Source organism: Papio anubis, chromosome 17, assembly GCF_008728515.1.
Source record: "Papio anubis isolate 15944 chromosome 17, Panubis1.0, whole genome shotgun sequence".
NCBI classification, from domain to species: domain Eukaryota; kingdom Metazoa; phylum Chordata; class Mammalia; order Primates; family Cercopithecidae; genus Papio; species Papio anubis.
Window position 1 is genome coordinate 71,771,982 of NC_044992.1, and position 22,725 is coordinate 71,794,706.

Genomic DNA, 22,725 nt, shown 5'->3' on the forward strand with positions numbered 1-22,725 from the left:
TGAAATGTGCAGAACAGGCAAATCCAGAGATGGAAAGCAGATTGGTGGTTGCCTTGGACTGGGAGCTGCTTAACGGGTGTGTGGTTTCTTTTTGGGTGGTAAAAATGTTTTAAAACTAGATATAGTGGTCACACAACATTGTATATTTACTAAGTGCCACTGAATTGTGTGTGTTTGTTTGTTTGTCTGACAGAGTCTCACTCTGTGACCCAGGCTGGAGTACAGTGGCATGATCTTGGCTCACTACAACCTCCGTGTCCCAAGTTCAAGCAATTCTCCTGCCTCAGCCTTCCCAGTAGTTGGGATTACAGGTGTACACCACTACCCCAGGCTAATTTTTTTGTATTTTTATTAGAGACGGGGTTTTGCCTTGTTGCCCAGGTTGGTCTTGAGCTCCTGAGGTCAGGCAATCCTCCCGGCTCAGCCTCCCAAAGTTCTAAGATAACAGGTGTGGGCCACCATGCCTGGCCTGAATTGTTTATTTTATTTAATTAATTAATTAATTTATTCATTTATTTATTTATTTATCTGTTTATCTTTTTAAGATGGAGTCTCACTCTTGTTACGTGGAGTGAGGCTGGAGTACGATGATGAGATCTCGGTTCACTGCAACCTCCGCTCCAGGGTTCACGCGATTCTCCTGTCTCAGTGTCCTGAGTAGCTGGGATTACAGGCACTCGCCACCAAGCCCAGCTAATTTTTGTGTTTTTTTTTTCTTTCTTTCTTTTTTCTTTTTTTTTTTTTTTTTTGAGACAGAGTCTAGCTCTCTCGCCCAGGCTGGAGTGCAGTGATGCAATCTTGACTCACTGCAAGCTCCGCCTCCTCGGTTCACACCATTCTCCTGCCTCAGCCTCCTGAATAGGTGGGACTGCAGGTGCCTGCCACCATACCCAGTAATTTTTTGTATTTTTAGTAGAGACGGGGTTTCACCATGTTAGCCAGGATGGTCTCGATCTCCTGACCTCGTGATCTGCTGGCCTTGGCCTCCCAAAGTGCTGGGATTACAGGCGTTGAGCCATCGTGCCTGGCCTAATTTTCATGTTTTTAGTAGAGATGGTTTCACCATGTTGGCCAGACTGGTCTCGATTTTCTGACCTCAAGCGATCTGCCCACCTTGGCCTCCCAGAGTTCTGGGATTATAGATGTGAACTATCGCGCCTGGCCTGAATTGTTCATTTTAAAAATGGTAATTTTGGCTGGCCATTGTGGCTCACACTGTAATCCCAGGCCAAGGTGGGCAGATCACTTGAGGTCAGGAGTTCAAGACCAACCTTGGCAACATGGCAAGACCCCATCTTTAGAGAATATAAAATAAAATAATTAGCCAGGCATGGTGGCATACACCTGTAATCCCAGTACTTTGAAAGGCTGAGACAGGAGGATCACTTGAGGCCAGATATTTGAGACCAGCCTGGGCAATATGGCAAGACCCCATCTCTACAAAGAAAAAATTTTTAAGTTAGCTGAATGTGGTGGCACATGCCTGTAATCCCAACTACTTGGGAGGCTGAGGCAGGAGGATTACTTGAGCCTAGGAGTTTCGGGCTGAAGTGAGCTATGATCACACCACTGCACTCCAGCCTGGGCAGCACAGCAAGACCCTGTGTGTTTTTTTTTTTTAAATTTGTGAATGGTTAATTCTATGTTGCGTGAATTTTGCCTCAATATTTAAAATGAAAAAGAAAAAGAAGTCAGTAGATATGACTTAGCTGGGTTATATTTGAGGCGGCTAGACACCCAAGCAGAGCTGTCAGGTAGGCAGTTGTAAAACACAACAGGAGTGACCAGTTTTACCAGCTCTTGTGGAAATAGCTGCTTCCTGCCGTTCCCCACCCAGCCCACTGCACGCACTGTTGCAGCCCAGAGGTGGGTGTGAGGTCTCTGCTGCCACTCATCCTCATCCACAGCCAGTCACCCAGCCCGAGACGCCTACTCTGGTCTCCAGCTAGGATGTTGAGGACCTGTTTAGAGTATCTTGGGGTAAGTCCTGGAATCCTCCCAGCCCCTAGGTACAAGAGTGAAGATGCATAAGCTCCTGTTTATACACCCTGACCCTTTATTTACATCCACCCATGGTAGGGGAGTCAGGTAGAGGCTCCCTACCTCAATCAACCTAAACTCCTGATCTTGGGGGTTTCTTTTGAGGATCTGATTTTTATTCTTGTAGGGCTCACGCCTCCATCTTCATCTGGTGCCAACATCATGATTTCAAGGCAAAGCTTTTCCCCAACTCCCAAAATTCTAGGGATGAATAAAGTGCCCAGAGGAGGCCAGACGTGGTGGCTCATGCCTATAATCCCAGCACCTTGGGAGGCTGAGGTGGGTGGATCACTTGAGATCAGGAGTTTGACACCAGCCTGGCCACCATGGTGAAATCCCATCTCTACTAAAAATACAAAAATTAGCTGGGCATGGTGGCACATAGCTGTAATCCCAACTATACAGGAGGCTGAGGCAGGAGAATTGCTTGAACCTGGGAGGTGGAGGCTGCAGTGAGCTGAAGTCAAGCCACTGCACCCCAGCCTGGGTGACAGAGCAAGACTCCGTCTCAAAAAAAAAAAAAAAAGTGTGCCCAGAGGAGCTCTACAGCTGGCCCAAGTCTGGCACATGTCTGTTTCTTTTTTTTTTTTTTTTTTTTTTTTTTTGAGACAGAGTCTTGCTCTGTCGCCCAGGCTGGAGTGCAGTGGCGCAATCTCGGCTCACTGCAAGCTCCGCCTCCCGGGTTCACGCCATTCTCCTGCCTCAGCCTCCTGAGTAGCTGGGACTACAGGCGCCCGCCACCGCGCCCGGCTAATTTTTTGTATTTTTAGTAGAAACAGGGTTTCACCGTGGTCTCGATCTCCTGACCTTGTGATCCGCCCACCTCGGCCTCCCAAAGTGCTGGGATTACAGGCGTGAGCCACCGCGCCCGGCTATGTCTGTTTCTTTACTGATCACTGCCACAGGGCACAGAGCCCCTGGGTGGTGCCGTCCTGGTGCCTGCTGGCCCCTGTCCCGCAGGTCCCCCTTCCGAGTTTTTCTAGGGATACCCTAAGCTAACCTGGCCAGATTACTAGAGGTGCTGCTTTATTGGCTCTGGACATGTGTACGCAGCTGCAATTCTGTGTGATACAGATGACCTGCCAGTGGGGCCCTCCTGAAGACGCCATCGTGATTAAGATACGTTTTTTTGTTTTGTTTTGTTTGACGGGGTCTCCCTCTGCTGCCCAGGCTAGAGTGCAGTGGTGCAACCACGGCTCACTGCAGCGTCTACCTCCTGGGCTCAAGCGAACCTCCCACGTCAGCCTCTGGAGTAGCTGGGACCACAGGCATGTTGCAACACATCTGGCTTTTTTTTTTTTTTTTTTTTTTAATTATTTTTTGTAGAGACAGGGTCTTCCTATGTTGCCCAGGCTGATCTCGAACTCTTGGCCTCAAGCAACCCTCCCTCCTCAGCCTCTCAATGCACTGGGCTTACAGGCATGAGCCACTACACTCAGCCTAAGATACGGCTTTTGCCCTCAGAAAACACAGGGTCCTTTGGGGTTGTGGCTTCCTTGACTGTTTTTATTTTATTGTATTTTATTTTAGGTTCTGGGATACATGTGCAGAATGTGCAGGTTTGTTACGTAAGTAAATGTGTGGCGTGGTGGTTTGCTGCACCTGTCAACCCATCACCTAGGTTTTAAGCCCCACGTGCATTAGCTATTTGCCCTGATGCTCTCCCTCCACTCCCCCTACCACAGGCCCCAGTGTGTGTTGTTCCCCTCCCTGTGTCCATGTGTTCTCATTGTTCAGCTCCCACTTATGAGTGAAAACATGCGGTGTTTGGATTTCTGTTCCCATGTTAGTTTGCTGAGAATGATGGCTTCCAACTTCATCCATGTCTCTGCAAAGGCCCTTCATTCCTTTTTATGGCTGCACCTTGACTATTTCTATGGCTATTTCTGTTCTTGGTGAGACTCCTCCTGTCTCCGGTGCATTCTTCTGGCCCCCTCTTTTACTGGGAATGGCAGCATGTCTTTGCATTGTCTGTAACTAGACCTTTCTTTGTGGCCAGCGCAGTGTGATGAGCTGGCGAGCTTTCCCACCGTGGGGCAGGGCTTATCCTGAGGCCTGCTGGAGGAAACCGAGAGAGCTGAGTCTTAGGGGCTTAACCAACCTGCCCGAGGGGAAGCTGACACCCAGTGGGGCTGGAACCCTGGTTGGAGAGTTCATGTCTGTACCTGGCCTCGGCCTCTGTTCTCACTTGCTCTGCCCAACTGGCTGTGCCCTCAGCCGGCTCATCACCAGGAGATTGGGTGGGAGTTGCTGCTCAGCCACCACGAGCTACATGACCTTGAAAGCTGACCTTTGACTATCTGCAGGAGAATCCTGAAGGTTCTCAGGCCATGGAGCTGTGAATTTCCCTTCTTTCAGTGTCTGTATCATTGGAAACTAAGCCCCCACCAATGTTTATTCATTCACTCAACCAATATTTATGGAATATCACAGCCCTAGGGGTGGGGACACAGCAAGGAACAAGAAAAACAATAATTATTGTCCTCAGTAGGTGACTGAGGAGTGGGGAGGCTGGCAGGAAGCCACGTACCTAGAATACACACTAGGTCAAGGCAGTATTCCCACAGAGAAGATGAAACACGGAAGGGGAGAGAAGGCTGGGATGGGAGGTCTACAGACTTAAGTAGGATGATCTGGGAAGTAGCATTTGAGTAGAGTCTGGAAGGAAGGACGGGAAAGAGTATTCCAGGCAGTGGGAACAGCAGGTGCAAAGGCCCTGGGGCAGAAGTGTGCCTGGACGGTCAAGACTGTCAGGCTGTGTGTTTGGAACAGGTGAAAGAGAGAGAAGGTCAGCAAGGACTTGATAAGCAGAGCCTCGTGGTCATGCTGAGGACTCCAGGACCTGTACACCGAAGGGAATGACAGGAGCTGACTCATGCTCTAGCAGGACTTTTCTGCCTGCTACATTGAGCACTGGTGATGGGGGCGTGGGAAGAAGTTAGAAGCCACTGCAGAGGTCCCGGTGGGCCATGATCAGGGCACCACAATGCAGGTGGCGAAAATCGATCAGATTCTAGACATATATCAACATGGAGGACCAAGACTTTCATCTAAATCTAAACAATAGTTATGAAATGTTGACTTGAGATGGATCTATTGTAATTATTTAGATACTTCCAATAATGGATCAGGAGAACCAAGAAGGGCCCTAGAATTTATCCTGGTCTTCCTAGGATTTTCCCAAGGGTAGAAATATGAACTGGGTGACCATTCACAAAGGAGAGAGGATTCCCAGTCCCCAGCCCTGAAGCCTTCCTCTCAGTCACCATCTTCTGTGGGTCGACCAGATGCACAGACTGTTCTCCGCCATCCCTGTGGTTCTTACATCAATGCCCGGCTGTGGGAATGTACTGTGCTTCGATGGCTCATAGAAGCCCCATATAAGGCACTGCTCCTGTGGGACGTGCCTGTCAAACCTGCTTGTCCACTGCCGTTCAGTTCAGCCAGAGATTGGGCCACATTCAGTCCTCGCTTCCCTGGGAGAGTGAAGGTAAGTGCACACAGTCCATCCGGCAGACAGCAGGTCAGCCTATGGAGGGCTCAGCCTACGGAGGGGCTCAGCCGACACAGGTCTGATGGGGCCAAGAGCGTCCCAGGGGAGTGGGAGGGGCCGGCTTCTTCCTCATCAGGAATGGAGGTGCTGCCTTGTGTGTGGACTAGAGAGCAGAAAACGGCTTGTCTGTGTTGCTGGATCAATCGCTGGAACATTCTCTGAATGCTGAGTTCCACCTTTAAACAGCACGGGTCATGCTAGATGAAAGGGATTCTCCGTTTTATACTCTCATCTCCTCACTTTTGCCGCGGGACGAAAGACAGGGGAAGGAAGGTGTCTAAGTTCAGAACAAAGTGAGCAAGACCAGCTGCCTGCTCTTGGTAGCAGGAGCACAGCGAGCCTGTCATGGCACTGGGGGACTGGGATGAGCTGTGCCCCCTCCTCCTAGACTTGTGACCATCTGCCCCCCATGGGGTGTGTACGTGTGTGTGTGTGTGTGTGTGTGTACATGTGCCTTCTTCCCTACTTCACTGGCAAGGGAAGAGACTGACCCTTGGGTTAGGAGAAGGATGTTGACCTGGGAGGGGTCAAATAAGGAGAACCCACATCTTAGATGCTCAGGATTTTATGATCTTAGGTTCTTCTAGAATTGTACAGTTAGATTCAGAGTTTGGAATTAGGGATCTCTGGACCCTCTCCTCTCCTCCCTTCCCCTCCCCTCTTCTTGCCTTTTTCAGAAGTCTCCCTCTGTCGCCCAGGCTAGAGTACAGTGGCACAATCTTGGCTCACTGCAACCTCTGCCTCCTGGGTTCAAGCGATTCTCCTGCCTCACCCTCCCAAGTAGCTGGGACTATAGTTGCATGCCACAATGCCCGGTTAATTTTTTTTATTTTTAGTAGAGACAGGGTTTTGTCATGTTGGCTAGGCTGGTCTCAGACTCCTGACTTCAGGTAATCTGCCCATCTTGGTCTCCCAAAGTGCTGGGATTACAGGTGTGAGCCACAGCTCCCGGCCTCTTTTCTTTCTTTCTCTCTTTCTCTCTTTCTTTCTCTCTTTCTCTCCCTCCTTCCCTCTCTCTCTCTTTTTTCTTTCTTTTTCTTTCTCTTTCTTTTCTTTCTTTCTCTCTTTCTTTCTCTCTCCCCTTCCTTCATTCACTTCCTTCCTTCCTTCATTTCCTTCCTTCTTTCATTTCCTTCCTTCCTTCCTTCCCTCCTTTCCTTCTTTACTTTCTTCACTGCAACTGCAGAAGGGACTAGTGACTTCTATTTAGCTTGCTTTCTTGCCTTCCTGCTTTTTTTCTTTCCTTCCTTCCTTCCTTCCTTCCTTCCTTCCTTCCTTCCTTCCTTCCTTCCTTCCTTCCTTCCTTCCTTCCTTCCTTCCCTCTCTCCCTCCTTCCTTCCTTTCTCTCTCTCTCTTTCTTTTGTTCTTTGCCTTTTTTTGAGCCAGGGTCTTGCTCTGTCACCCAGGCTGTAGTGTAGTGGCACAATCACAGCTCACTGCAGCCTGAATCTCTTGGGCTCAAGCGATCCTCCTGCCTTGGCCTCCCAAAGTGCTGGAATTACAGGCTTGAGCCACGGTGCCCAGCCCTAAAGTGTTTGTTTGTTTGTTTGTTTGTTTGTTTGTTTTGTCTGTTAGGACTAACCCCTATTTACATTGGGACAAGTTACAAAGAAGCTCCTGCAATTGTTAACTGCCATTGGAGTCTACTGTAAGTTGCTTCACTGCAACTGCAGAAGGGACTAGTGACTTCTATTTAGCTCCACCCACTGATGCTCGAAGCCCAGTGTGGCTCTGGGGGCTCCAGAAGCCTGAGGGGCAGCTGGCTGGGGCAATAGGCTGGGGTCTGGAGAGTCCTGCAGAGCCTCTGCCTTCAGCTGCTGATGAGGCAGCTTTGGCTTGAGCTGCCCTGGCTTTCTGAGTTTAGTCTGATGGGAGGGCACAGTCAGCACCCTCAGAGCCTCCTCAGGAGTCCTGTGAGGCTCGGGCAAGTCAGGGGCAGAGGAGCAGTCCAACGAGAGGACCCTCTCAGACCCAGCCATTGCCACCTGGACCCAGTTCTGGGAAGACACCCAAGGAACCTGTAGTCCGGGGCTGGCCACCAGTCCTGGTCCTCAGGGTATCCACACAGACCTGGCTGTCCAGAACTCCCAGGGTTTCAGCCGCAAGCTGGAGACATGGCCCCTTGGCAACTCGATATAGTGAAATACTAGAGACAGTGCCAGAGTGTCATTTGCTAGGAACAAACATTATACTGCAGTAAGCCCTAGTTTTTGGGTCATTGGCTCTTTGGCACCAACTTAATCACAGGGCCATTGGCCACAAAGAAAGGCCTTGTAGGCGACCCGTCAGGGACTCCTGTATTTTCCATCTGCTTTGGAACCTCTAGGCTCAGGCCGATGCCTATTGACGTAGATGTTTCGTAAGAGATTTGGGGGCAAATACCGGGATTTTATGAAGATGCTGCACTGTCCTTCACTAAGTGGAAAGCTAAGAAATCCTGCCCTGAGGGTAAGAAACAGTTGTCTTCCCAACTGATGTATCCTGGACCAGCCAAGTCTTCCTCCCGCTTTCCCTCTTCTAGAACTTTCCCCACTTCAGCCAGTATCTGTCATCCCCTGGGCTCCCACCCCCTCCATGCGCCACATTCATCCGGGCTGAGGGGAGCAGGAGAGGAGAAGTTTCTGCTGGTATCCCTGCTGTAGCTGGAGAAGCTCAGCCTCGGCGTGCCTTCGCCTCCCCTTCCCGTGAAGATGTGCCCCTAAACCGAGTCTGTATTGAGAGAGAAAGGTGGCACCGTTGATCATTACTCTAGGACACGGGTCATAAACAGGACTGTCTCAGACAACCTCGGGCCCCAGTGTTCCATGGTGAATACTTCTAGGATGAGGCCCATCTCCTTCTCTGTTTGATCAATTGGATTAATTTTATTGTTTTCTAAAATAATGACTTTATGGTTTTTATTGAACCCATGCTTGTTTATTCTAAACAGATTTCTTTTTTTTTTTTTTTTTGAGATGGAGTTTCACCCTGGCTCCCAGGCTGGAGTGCAGTGGCGCCATCTCCGCTCTCTGCAACCTCCGCTTCCCAGGTTCCAGTGATTCTCCTCCCTCAGCCTCCCAAGTAGCTAGGACAACAGGCGAGCACCACCACGGCCGGCTAATTTTTCTATTTCTAGTAGAAATGGGGTTTCACCATGTTGGCAGGCTGGTCTCGAACTCTGACCTCAAGTGATCCACCTGCCTCGGCCTCTGAAAGTGCTGGATTACAGGCGTGAGCCACCGCGCCCGGCCTCGACAGATTTCTTAACAATCAACCACCATGAACAACAAGCATTATTAGCATTGGTGAGGAGTGTTCCCACATCCCTCTGCTCTCTGCCTCTCCGTCTCTCTCCCCCTCTTTCTCTCTCATGCACACACACACACACACGCGCGCGCGCACATGGAATGACAGAACAGACTGATTGGCAGATTGGAATGAATGGATGGATGGGCACATAGATTGAGGGACTCCCAGAGATAAACTAACACCGTTTTATAGAAATGGGATCATATTCTACATGATTTAAATGTAAACTTTTAATTTTACTTAAATTTTAGTTCAGCTCAGATGTTGCTGGCAAAAGTTTTTTTTATTGTTTTTATTTTTTACATACTGCTCCTTGAGGAGCTGGGCTAACTCATAGGCAGTGCATCCAGATTCGACATTTTTTCTTTTTTTTAGATGGAGTCTCGCACTGTCTCCCAGGCTGGAGTGCAATGGCGTGATCCCGGCTCACTGCAACCTCTGCCTCCGAGGTTCAAGCAATTCTCCTGCCTCAGCTTCCCAAGTAGCTGGGATTACAGGCGCACACCACCACACTCGGGTACTTTTTTGTATTTTTAGTACAGATGGGGTTTCACTATGTTGGCCATACTGGTCTTGAACTTCTGACCTTGTGATCTGCCCACCTCGGTCTCCCAAAATTCTGGGATTACAGGTGTGAGCCACCACGCCCAGCCAAAAAGATTTTTTAATTGTCAAAAATAATAATGGAATGCCAAATGAGGTAGAACAGTTTCACAATGACCAGAACTCTTAGTTCCTAAAAATCCCCAAGATTCAGACAAGAGATTACAAAAACCTTGATAAATGAGTGACATGATGTAAAATCAGTGCTGGGTTTGGTGGCTCATACCTGTAATCATTGCACTCAGGGAGGCAGAGGTGAGAGGACTGCTTGAGCCCAGGAGTTTGAGAGCCTGGCCAACATAGCAAGACCCCATTCTCCACAAAACGGAAAATAAAATAAAATCAGCATTTTGTTGAATGTAATTCATTAATTAATTTGCAATGGAGTCTCGCTCTGTCTCCCAGGCTGGAGTGCAGTGGCGCGATCTCGGTTCACCGCAACCTCTGCCTCCCTTGTTCAAGCGATTCTCCTGCCTCAGCCTCCCGAGTAGTTGGGATTACAGGCGTGCGCCACCACACCCAACTAATATTTGTATTTTTAGTAGAGACGGGGTTTTGCCGTGTTGGCCAGGCTGGTCTTGAACTCCTGACCTCAGGCAACCCGCCTACCTCTGCCTCCCAAAGTGCTGGGATTACAGCCATGAGCCACGTCACCTGGCCTTACTTTATTTTAGATAGCACAGGGTCATGGAAGATAAAGTGACAACTTCCTTCCCCTACCCCCACCCTGATTTCTACTGCGTGCATTATTTCTTAGGGTAAAGAATCTTCTTATTTGGCTGGAAGACGCTATTCCCACCGTAGTTTGGTACTGGATGTGTGATTAAAGAAATCCGGTGGTTGCCCCACACTGAGAAGGGCAGCCAGGCCTGGGCTCTCTCCTGGCTCAGTACAGCCTCCTCCCCACCCCTGCTGAGGACTCCCAGGGAAGCTGGAGGCAGCTCTGGGGCGTTTTCTCTGACTTCCCTAGACTTCTCTTCAGCTGCCCAAACAGTAGAGGGATGCTTAGGCCCCCTCTGTCCCTAAGGGTTGTGCTGGCACCTGTGCCCCCAGTGCCCCTTGGCACCACTCCTTTGGTTTCAGGACTTGTCTGCCATTTTTCTTTTTTTTTTTTTTTTGAGACAGAGTCTCGCTCTGTCACCCAGGCTGGAGTGCAGTGGCGCGATCTCCGCTCACTGCAAGCTCTGCCACCTCCCGGGTTCATGCCATTCTCCTGCCTCAGCCTCCCGAGAAGCTGGGACTACAGGCGCCCGCCACCACGCCCGGCTAATTTTTTTTTTTTTTTTTTTTTTTTTTTGTATTTTTAGTAGAGACGGGGTTTCACCATGTTTGCCAGGATGGTCTCGACCTCCTGACCTCGTGATCTGCCCGCCTCGGCCTCCCAAAGTGCTGGGATACAGGCATGAGCCACCACGCCTGGCCTCTTTTTTTTTTCCTTTTTTTTTTTAAGACAGGGTCTCACTCTGTCATCCAGGCTGGAGTGCAGTGATGCAATCTCATTTCACTGCAACCTCTGCCTCCTGAGCTCAAGTGATCCTTCCACCTCAGCCTCCCAAGTAGTTTGGGGATCACGGGCTCGTGCTACCATGCCCGGCTAATTTTTGTATTTTTTGTAGAGACAGGGTTTCGCCATGTCGCCCAGGCTGGTCTCGAACTCCTGGGCTCAAGCGATCTGCCTGCCTCAGCCTCCCGAAGTGCTGGGATTGCAGGCGTGAGCCACCGTGCCTGGCCTCTGCTATTTTTCAGTTTGTGGCAGAAAAGTTGTTTTCCTTTCCTCATTTTGTGGTTGCTGCTTTATTCACTCACTTATTTTTTTAACTTTTTAAAAAGCAACATTTGGTTCATTTCGCCAGGAGCTGGGGAGGGAGGTACAGGAGGCTGCCCTGGTCCTGTGTTGGGTTTGACCTGGAGACTTTGGGCTTGACGTGACGGAATGACTGCGCCCACATGGTTGCCATCTAAGTCAGGGGAACCCCAGACGCCTCTGCAGGAGCCAGAAACATTCCTAGGGGGTCACGGGGTCAGCTGAGGTGAACAGGGATCCTGGAATGAGGAAGCCAAGGGGATGGAAGGGAGGAGGCCGGCAGGGGAACGCCCGGAGCACACGCTCCTGACAGACACCTCCTGGCAGAGAACAGGAGCTGGCAAGAGAGGAACCCCGCTTGTGGTGGGGGCGCTGAACAGGCAGGCCCTGGCTGGGATAGGGGCCCAGCCTAGGCTGAAAACTAAGAGAAAGGAAAGAGGGTGCCAGTGTCCCATGCACTGTGGACCCCCCAGCCCTGGCCGTGGGGTGGCAGGGGCAGAACCGGTCACTGCAGGGACCTCCTCAGCCCACCCTCCTCCGGCTTCCTGGCAGGGAGTGGGGTCAGAGAGGGAAGCGGGAGGCAGGGTGGGATCGCCAGTCACTCTCGAATCTTTTGTTTGTTTGTTTGTTTTTTGTTTGTTTGTTTGTTTTTAGAGACAGGAACGTCCTATATTGCCTAGACTTGTCTCAAATTCCTGGGCTCAAGCGATCCTCCTACCTCTGCCTTCCAAATTACGGGCGTGAGCCACTGCACCAAGCCCGGATCTTTTTTTTTTAAACAACTTTGTTGAGATATAACTCACGGCCAGGCGCAGTGGCTTACACCTACAATCCTAGCACTTTTGGAGGCTGAGGTGGGAGGATTGTTTGGACCTAGAAGTTTGAGACCAGCCCAGGCAACATAGTGAGACCCCCATCTCTCCAAAAAAAAAAAAAAAAAACAATGAGCCTGGCATGGTGGCACATATCTGTAGTCCCAGATACTCAGGAGGCTAAGGTAGAGGATCACTTAAGCCCAGGAGACGGACATTGCGGTGAGCAGAGATTGCACCATTGCACTCCAGCCTGAGCAACAGAGCAAGATCTTGTCTCACAAAAAAAAAAAAAAAAAGGAAGAGCTATAACCCACATGGCACACAATTCACCTGTTTATGATGCTTTTAGTGTATTCACAGATAAGTGCAAACAACACCACAGTTAACTTTAGGACATTCCATCTTCTGTGAAGGAAACCATCCCCTACCTTTAGCTACCGCCCTGATAGACAGTGGGCCTGAAGACCCCTCAGTTATGCGAGGCAGGGCTGGAGTCGGGGGCCCTGGGCTGACTTTATTGTTCTGCTATTGCTGCCTTGAAATTCTGAATTTTTTTTTTGTTGTTTTTTTGAGACGGTGTCTCGCTCTGTCGCCCAGGCTGGAGTGCAGCGGCCGGATCTCAGCTCACTGCAAGCTCCGCCTCCCGGGTTCCCGCCATTCTCCTGCCTCAGCCTCCCGAGTAGCTGGGACTACAGGCGCCCGCCACCTCGCCCGGCTAGTTTTTTGTATTTTTCAGTAGAGACGGGGTTTCACCGTGTTCGTCAGGATGGTCTCGATCTCCTGACCTCGTGATCCGCCCGTCTCGGCCTCCCAAAGTGCTGGGATTACAGGCTTGAGCCACCGCGCCCGGCCTGAATACGTTTGTAAAACAAGCGCATCGTCCCAGCTACTCAGGAGGCTGAGGCAGGAGAATGGCGTGAACCCGGGGGGGCGGAGCTTGCAGTGAGCCGAGATCGCGCCACTGCACTCCAGCCTGGGGCACAGAGCAAGACTCCGTCTCAAAAAAAAAAAAAAAAAAAAAAAAAAAAAACAAGCGCATCGTACTTTCATTTTGCACTGAGCTCCACAGATGATATAGCTGGTCCTGAAGTGGGTCAGAGGATCATTCTGACTTGGAGTCAGACTCCAGCGACACAAGCTTCTACTGGGTGGAGGCCGGGAACTCAGGAGCCTTCCATGGGAACATGCCCATTGGCAGCGCATCCCTGGAGATGGACGGACAATTTCCACATCCCCTTTGCCGCCGTGCACGCTTCCTCTGGCTGCCATCGTAAATTACCGTACACTGGGTGGCTTAAAATAACAGAAAAGCCGGGCGCGGTGGCTCACGCCTGTAATCCCAGCACTTTGGGAGGCCGAGGCGGGTGGATCACGAGGTCAGGAGATCGAGACCATCCTGGCTAACACGGTGAAACCCCGTCTCTACTAAAAATGCAAAAAATTAGCCGGGCGAGGCGGCAGGCGCCTGTAGTCCCAGCTACGCGGGAGGCTGAGGCAGGAGAATGGCGTGAACCCGGGAGGCGGAGCTTGCAGTGCGCCGAGATCGCGCCACTGCACTCCAGCCTGGGCGACTAAGCCAGACTCTGTCTCAAAAAAAAAAAAAAAAAACAGAAAAGTATTTGCTCCTGGTTCTGGAGGCCAGAAGTCCACACTCCAGGGGTCAGCAGGGCCGCACCCCCCATGAAGGCTCCAGGGAGGGTCTACCTCATGCCTTCTCTTGAGTTTCTAGTGTTACCACCGACCCTCGGCGTGTCACTCCAGTCTCGGCCTCAGCCAACATGGGGTGGTCACGGGGCGTCTAGGTCTAGGGCCCTTCTCCTCTTCTTCTTTTTTTTTTTAAGACAGAGTCTTGCTCTGTCGTCCAGGCTGGAGTGGAGTGGCACTATCTCAGCTCTGCAACCTATACCTCCCAGGCTCAGGCAATCCTCCCACCTCAGCCTCCTCAGTAGCTATGACTACAGGTGTGCACCACCACCCCTGGCTAATTTAAAAAAAATTTTTTTTAGGCCGGGTATGGTGGTGCACACCTGTAATCCCAGCACTTTGGGAGGCCAAGGCAGGCGGATCACTTGAGGTCAGGAGATCGAGACCAGCCTGGCCAACATGGTGAAACCCCGTCTCTACTAAAAATACAAAAAGTAGCTGGGCGTGGTGGCACGCACTTGTAATCCCAGCTACTCAGGAGGTTGAGGCAGGAGAATTGCTTGAACACGGGAGGCAGAGGTTGCAGTGAGCCGAGATTGTGCCATTGCACTCCAGCCTGGGCGACAAGAGCAAGACTCTGTCTCAAAAAAAAAAAAAAAAAGAAAGAAAAAATTTTTTAGCAGAGACAAGGTCTTACTGTGTAGCCTGGGCTGGTCTCAAACTCCAGAGCTCAACCAATCTGCCCGCCTTGGCCTTTCAAAGTGTGGGATTATGGGCATGAGCCACTGCACCCAGCCCTTCTCCTCTTGTTATAAGGGCACGCATCCCTGGACGAGGGCCTACCCTAATGACCTCAACTTGATTATGTTGGCAGGTACCTATTCCCAAATGAGGTCCTATTTACAGGTACTGGGGGCCAAGACTCAGCATTCTTTTTGGGGTGCCACAATCAGTGACTCACAAACCTCAATCACCTGTTCCAGGACTGAGATCAGAAGGAGTGAGGCAGAGCTGCCCTAGGCTGGTTCTCCTCTCCTCCTCACCTGCCGGCCCCGGCCTCTGGGCCCCTCGCTGTCCTCTCCAGCTGTTCTTCCTTCCGGGCAAGGAGACTCAACAGAAGGATATGAGTGGCCTGGCCCTGTGGGGAGCCCCAGACAGGCCTGTGGACGCTTTGGATAACTGGTGCGCCTATCAACTCTCCTTGGTAGTCTAGGGTTCAAAGCCCAGGTACATTCTAGAAGTCTGCTTCCAAGCGCTAAGGAAGCTTCAGTAGTTACTGGGAAAACCACAGAGGTCAAAGGTCCGTCGAGTTATTTCCCGGATCCCAGTTTAACGTCTTTTCCCTGCCGCTTGCGGTTGTTGTGACCGAACTTTGAGTTCTAGAACAGGTCACATGGCTTGAAATCACTATCATTTCACCTGGTGCTGCTTTGGCTTCAGGCTCTTCCTTCTCCCCAGCTCCATCCTGCCCAGCAGCCTGCAGAGAGGAGGCAGCTGGCACCACACTGGGCTTTGGAGAGGTTGCGGGGACTGAGGACCCCACCCCACTGCACGGAACTCCTGCAAAAACGACCCTGAGACCCCTGGTGAGTACTTCCGGAGACCCGGCTCCTCGGAGGGCTTGTGGCGCTGCTCCTGCACACACGACTCTCCAACTATTATTTTCCATGTTTTATTTAAATTTTTAAATATATATTTTTTTAAATTTTTGAGACGGAGTCTCGCACTGTCACCCAGGCTGGAGTGCAATGACACAATCTCGGCTTACTGCAACCTCTGCCTCCCAGGTTCAAGCGATTCTCCTGCCTCAGCTTCTCAAGTAGCTGGGACTACAGGCACTCGTCACCATGCCTGGCTAATTTTTGTATTTTTAGTAGCGATGGGGTTCCGCCATATTGGTCAGGCTGGTCTCGAACTCCTGACCTCAGGTGATCCGCCTGCCTTGGCCTCCCAAAGTGCTGGGATTACAGGCATGAGCCACTGCATCTGGCCCATTTTCCATTTTTTAGATGGCAGGTGTTGATTTGCTCTGATTCTCAAGTATTTTTAGCATACAAACCCCTTCAAGAGGCATCTGTCTCCCATGGTCCAGCCTCTCATTCCAAATGAAAAGAATCAAGTCACGGGAATTCATGGGTCTGTGAGGAATCGCTCCCACCTGTGCCCAAGAGATTAACAAAGGCAGTGGCTGCAGCTCTGTGGGCGGTGGAGAAAAATTAGGCACAACCTGATATCCTCACACAGGAGCATGATAAGTCCACGTGGTTATTCATATCATTGAATCCGGTGCACAGTCTGAGGGATCGTGCATGTATCAAGCTGCATGTATCAGTATGAGAAACCTCAGAAGCTGTACAGCCTTGCACAGAACGATAGTTTCTGTGAAGTTCCAGCTAACACTGAAGGTGCTGTTGATGTAAACCTGCTGTCTGCTTGAAGTATCATGCAAAGATACTATATACTGTTTATACACACTTCCACTTATAGGAAATGATTTTTAAAATATCATTTTTAGGCTGGGCTGTAATCCCAGCACTTTCAGAGGCTAAGGTAGACAGATCACTTGAGCCTAGGAGTTCAAGACCAGCCTGGGCAACATAGGGAGATTCCATCTCTACAAAAATTAAAAAATAAGCCAGGCATGGTGGCGCATGCCTGTGGCTTCAGGTACTTGAGAGACTGAGGTGGGAGGATTGCTTGGGTCTGGGAGCTCAAGGCTGCAGTGAGCCACGATCACCTCACTGCATTCCAGCCTGGGCAACAGAGCAAGACCCTACCTCAAAAAAAAAAAAAAAAATTTTAAAATGATTTTTAGAATGTCTGGCCAGAGAGGGAGGGAAGAGGGACTGAAGAGAACAAAAGCCGCCATCTGTCTCTCGTTTCCTTAAAAAGAAACTTGAAGTGCAGAATGTCAAGACAGTTGAATCCACACAGTGGGTACGCGGATATTTGTTATTTGCAGGATATTTGTTATTTGGAGGATTTTTTTAATATGCTGGAAACAGTGCACAGTTTTAAAACATTTTAAAAGTATTTAGATGGATTCATAAGCTAATGGCCTTATGTTGATGCCACATAGGGGCTCAGACAGGGGCACAGCAGGGAACACAGCTCATCTCCAAAGCTAGGGTGCCTGGGCCTCTTGCTAGGACAGGAGGCTGGGCAGGTGACCGCTGAGGACCTCCAACAGCTCTTAGAGTCTGCACTAGCCAGCATGTCCCCTGAAGAGCAGGCGTTCCAGGCTGTAACGGCAACATGCTTCATGTACTCTGTCCAGACAGACCTGGGCTTGGGACATCAGCCCTGGTGGTAGCCCCAGACCAGCTGCAGCTCAGCCCTTTCAGGGACCTGTCCACCCTCTGTCTGCCTGGCCACCTTTGTAAGCCCACACTCTCCACAGCCGAGCCGTGCTGGCCGTTACGACCCTGAAGCATCTTCCCCAAGGCACTTGTGCCCAGTGTCATTCCCCAGCACATTCCCTCGCATAGAGTCCTCTGTGCAGTCCTCTATATCAGTGTCCTGGGCCGCTGCAAACAAGGGACCACCTGCTAGGTAGCTGAAAACAATAGGAATTTTTTTGTTGTTTTTTTAGACAGAGTCTCGCTATATCACCCAGGCTGGAGTGCAGTGGCACGATCTCGGCTCTAGAGAAGCCGACAGTCTTGCTTGTAATGAAAATTACCTTTCGTGAAGAATATATAAAGCAGCATTTCCAAAGTGTAGCACCCCTACTGTTATTTGTTTGTTTGTGTGTGTGTTTACTGAGACAGGGTCTCCCTGTGTCACCCAGGCTGGAGTGCAGTGGCACAATTTCAGCTCACCACAACCTCTGCCTCCCAGGCTCAAATGATCCTCCTGCCTCAGCCTCCTGAGTAGCTGGGATTGCAGGTGCATACCACCATACCTGGCTAATTTTTGTATTTTTAGTAGAGACGGGGTTTCACCATGTTGGCCAGGCTAGTCTCGAACTCCTAGGTTTGAGCAATCCTTCCGCCTTGGCCTCTCAAAGTGCTGGGATTATAGGCATGAGCCAATATGCCTAGCCTACTACCATTATTTTGGATGAATTTCTTTCTTTTTTTTTTTGAGACGGAGTATCGCTGTGTCACCCAGCCTGGAATGCAGTGGTGTGATCTCGGCTCATTGCACGCTCTGCCTCCCGGGTTCACGCCATTCTCCTGCCTCAGCCTCCCCAGTAGCTGGGACAACAGGCTCCCACCACCACACCCGGCTAATTTTTTTTGGTATTTTTAGTACAGACGGGGTTTCACCATGTTAGCCAGGATGGTCTCGATCTCCTGACCTCATGATCTGCCCACCTCGGCCAGGCGTGAGCCACCTCACCCGGCCAAAAAAAATAAGTATTTATTTACTTTAATTTTTTAGAAAAAGCTGTAACTGACACAACAAAGTGTGAATTAGCGACGTTATTGCTTAGGATTGGGGTAGAGCAGGTGGGGCCATAGCACTCAGTCTTACGCAGAGGGAGAAACCAGCATGGCAAAGACCGTCAAGGTCGTTCCAACACCATGGTGATGAGTATAATCATCTTCAAAGCAGATCTTATCCTGTGATGGGCGTCCGGACATTTTGTCGTCATGGGAGTTTGTCCTTGCAGGCGTTACCATGCTGCTTCCTCTGCTGTAAACATCCCAGGACCGTGGGTTCTGACTGGCAAAGAGTGCACCTTGAAAATTTTACGATGGAGTTAATTTTAAAATGGTGTCACCCTGGCTGTCCTGGGCTCCTGCTTCCCTGACAGCTCCACCCCCATGGCCGCCCCTCCTAGGGTCCTTCCAGCGCCCAGCCATGGGGGAACTGTGCCGCAAGGACTCTGCGCTCACAGCACTGGACGAGGAGACGCTGTGGGACATGATGGAGAGCCACCGCCACAGGATCGTGCGCTGCATCTGCCCCAGCCGCCTCACTCCCTACCTGCGCCAGGCCAAGGTGCTGTGCCAGCTGGACGAGGAGGAGGTGCTGCACAGCCCCCGGCTCACCAACAGCGCCATGAGGGCCGGTGAGAACAGCTCCCTCTTCCCCACCTCTTCCAGCTTCCTGCGGCCCCAGGTGTTCCTTGGCTTTCGGTCCACATGGCTCCACTGTCTGCCTCTATCTTCAGGGGTTCTCTTCTCATCGTGTCTCTTATAAAAACACTTGCTCTTGCATTTAGGGCCCACCTGGATAACCAGGATGATCTGATCTTGAAATCATTAACTTATATCTGCAAAGGCCCTTTTCCCACAAAAGGCCACCTGGACAGGTTCCAGATGAACATGTCTTTGAAGGGGAACCACCATTCACACCACTACCGATGTCTTCGGAGTCCATTCTGATGGTCCCACTAGCCGTGTTTATTCATTAAAAAATGAGGATGCTAATGGCTTTACCATATAAAGTTATTAGGAGAAGCAAGTGAGTTAGTTTATAAAATACAGCAAAGTGGCCGGGCGCGGTGGCTCAAGCCTGTAATCCCAGCACTTTGGGAGGCTGAGACGGACGGATCACGAGGTCAGGAGATCGAGACCATCCTGGCTAACACGGTGAAACCCCGTCTCTACTAAAAAGAATACAAAAAAACTAGCTGGGCGTAGTGGCGGCTGCCTGTAGTCTCAGCTACTTGGGAGGCTGAGGCAGGAGAATGGCGTAAACCCGGGAGGCAGAGCTTGCAGTGAGCTGAGATCCAGCCACTGCACTCCAGCCTGGGCGACAGAGCAAGACTCCGTCTCAAAAAAAAAAAAAAAAACAAAAAAACAAAAAAACAATACAGCAAAGCTGGGGCTATAGAAAACAGGCAGTAGGTGGTAGCTGTCAACATGGTAATATTCATGCATATTGGCATATGAACCCCAAACACAGGAGAGATTAATCCACGCTAGTCATTCTGGCTGAGAGAGATGGGCTCTGGGCCCTGGGTGTGGAAGGCCCCGAGGCTCCCTGGGACCTGTCCCCTGCAGCCCTGGGGTGCCACTCTGCTTCTTTCTGTTCATGGCTCCAAAGCTGATGGCACTGTGGTGGGACCCTGCATCTGCACCACCCACTGGCTTGCCAGGGAGGTGCTTGCAAGCAGGGACCGACCTCCTCACCCCGTCCCTGTCCCCCCACGCTTGCCAGAGTACTTGGGTTGCAGTTTTTGCTCAATAAATGCCAGCTTTACCCTTCTCAAGTCTGACTGAGGTCATGTGGGTAAAGGGAGCCTGTGAGAGTAGTGAGGGCGCATCCCACCCAGCAGATCCTGGAAAACTGCTTTTACCTCCCAATTCTTAGATGTGCGGGGGGTTTCCCCAGCCCCAGGCCCCTCCCCCGTGGGGAAGGCAGCCAGGGAGCCCAGCCCCCTTGGTAGCTAACAGACGGTTCTGCCTCCCAAGGGCACTTGCTGGATTTGCTGAAGACTCGAGGGAAGAACGGGGCCATCGCCTTCCTGGAGAGCCTGAAGTTCCACAACCCTGACGTCTACACCCTGGTCACTGGGCTGCAGCCTGATGTTGACTTCGGCAACTTTAGCGGTGAGAGCTCCGACTCTGATCGCAGGCACTTCCTAGGAACCTCAGGCTCCTGGTAACCCCAGGTGCCCCACTCACCTGCCGATTCGCCCTTCTCCCCCTTCCCTCCAGGCTGCAGTCCCTGTCCCAGCCCCAGCACTCTGAGGGTGAGGAACCCCTCCCTGTATTGGGGGTGGGTAGGATAAGGAGCCCCTGCGCCTTGACTCTGAAGGGTTGGTCCTTAATTACCCAGCGCCAAGAGGAGACCCCTGAGGGATGGGGTAGGGAGATCTGCTTGGAGAGACACAAGCAAAGGGCAAGGGAGTGTCTCCTGGAGTCCGCCTTTAACCTTGCAGCTTTGCTGGAGGGGCCAGAACAGCCCAGGCCCAGCTCCTAGGAGGCGACAGAGGGTACATGGCCGCAGAGCCTTCTGTGCACTCCTCACCATTTTCCTTCAGGCAGTAATTCTAGGCTTCCCTGGAGGAACTGTTGAAAGATTTATGTATTGAAAGGAGCAGGACTCACATGACCCAAAACGGTGGAGAACAGACCATTTTCCCCGTATTCCCACACAGTGTGTGTTTATGTTCTTTAGAGTTCTAGTACATGGATTCGTATTCTTGTTTTATCTTTTTCTCGGGATAACATTAAAATGAGTTAGCACTGAGCGCATCTCAGCTACCAAGGAGGGTCATTAAATCTGAACAGTGGGGTCTCATGGGGAAGGTCGGAGTGGGTAACCCTCATGCCAAAATCGGGAGTCACGCTGTTTATTCAACCAAAGGACCAAGTCTGCTTGAGGACCAGGAGCTTTTAAGGAGACCAGCAGGTTAAAGTTGGGGGCCTGCTGGGGAGTCTGGGGCATGGGAGCAATGCCTCAGCCCACCGGCCCACCTGCACACCTGTCACATGCCCATCTGCCCACATGCTCAGCTTCCCACCTGCTCACTTGCCCACCTGCCCATCTTCCCACAGGTCTCATGGAGACATCCAAGCTGACCGAGTGCCTGGCTGGGGCCATTGGCAGCCTGCAAGAAGAGCTGAATCAGGAGAAGGGGCAGAAGGAGGTGCTGCTGCGGCAGTGCCAGCAGCTGCAGGAGCGCCTGGGCCTGGCCGAGACCCGTGCCGAGGGCCTGCACCAGCTGGAGGCTGACCACAGCCGCATGAAGCGTGAGGTTAGCACCCACTTCCATGAGGTGCTGAGGCTGAAGGACGAGATGCTCAGTCTCTCGCTGCACTATAGCAGCGCCCTGCAGGAGAAGGAGCTGGCCGCCTCACGCTGCCGCAGCCTGCAGGAGGAGGTAGGGGGACACCCTGCACCCCAGTGGGACCCTGCTGCTGTCTGCCCCCACACCTTTGTACTAGCTGGTCCACCTGCCTGGAACTCCTTTCCCCTCTTCCTTGTCTAACGCTTCCCTGCCCCAAGACCCTTGGCTGAGACCCCTCTGGGAAGCTGATCCTTCCCCTCCCTAGGAGGCCACCCAGGCCCCTCCGTATAGCCTGCATGGCGGCGAGGTGTGCCTTGTCCAGTAGCTGCCCATGGCCTGGCCGGCTGGTCTGTGAACTGCCCATCCTCCCAACGCCTGGGCAGATCTGGACACTCTGGGCTCCATATTTGTAGAGCCACCTGCGTCCCACTGCCCAGCTGCAGCAGTGACACAGGATAGTCAGTCTCTGTTGTCCTCCTTTGTCCTTCTCAGCTGGTCCTGGACTCAGGCAGGGAGGGCAGGAGGGTTCTCAACTCAGGCCTCTGAAACTCAGTGTGTTTCACTCATTTTTCTTTGGGGCTAATGACCTGACTGTTGGGTAAAAGGCTTCTCAAAATATGGAGGATGTGCACTCCTTGTCATTTTGGCATTTTCTTTTTACCTTTATTTTTATTACTATTATTTTTAATTTTTTAGAGACAGTGTCTCACTCTGTCACCAAGGCCGGAGTATAGTGGTGCAGTCCCAGCTCACTACAGCCTCAAACTCCACAGCTCAAGGGATCCCATCCCCAGCCTCCTGAGTAGCTGGGACTGCAGACTGTGCCACCCACCCAGCTAATTAAAAAAAAATTTTATTTTGAGATGGGGCTCTCACTATGTTGTCCAGGCTGATCTCGAACTCTTGGGCTCCTCCCACCCTGGCCTCCCAAAGTGCTGGGATTACAGGTGTGAGCCCCTGCGCTGGCCAGCACTTTGCCTTTTTTTTTTTTTTTTAATTTTTTTAATTTTTTAATTTTTTAAATTTTTTTTTGAGATGGAGTCTTGCTCATCACCCAGGCTGGAGTGCAGTGGCGCAATCTCGGCTCACTGCAAGCTCCGCCTCCCAGGTTCATGCCATTCTCCTGCCTCAGCCTCCCGAGTAGCTGGGACTACAGGTGCCCGCCACCGCGCCCGGCTAGTTTTTTGTATTTTTAGCAGAGACGTGCTTTCACTGTGTTAGCCAGGATGGTCTCGATCTCCTGACCTCGTGATCTGCCCGCCTTGGCCTCCCAAAGTGCTGGGATTAC

General features: G+C 51.2%; 1 protein-coding gene across 2 annotated transcripts in view; it reads left to right on the forward strand.

Moving 5' to 3' along the window:
* Positions 1–14,478: 14,478 nt before the first annotated feature.
* Positions 14,479–22,725, forward strand: part of CARD14 (caspase recruitment domain family member 14) — a 33,642-nt gene continuing 25,395 nt past the window's right edge. The window contains exons 1-4 of one of the 2 annotated variants that reach the window (XM_009191410.4): positions 14,479–15,333; positions 18,537–18,767; positions 20,116–20,253; positions 21,205–21,530. In XM_009191410.4, coding sequence (XP_009189674.3) covers positions 18,557–18,767; positions 20,116–20,253; positions 21,205–21,530 — 675 coding nt within the window. In that variant the 5' untranslated portion in view covers positions 14,479–15,333; positions 18,537–18,556. The remainder of the gene's footprint in view (positions 15,334–18,536; positions 18,768–20,115; positions 20,254–21,204; positions 21,531–22,725) is intronic. The other variant, XM_021928089.2, reaches the window with a different exon arrangement.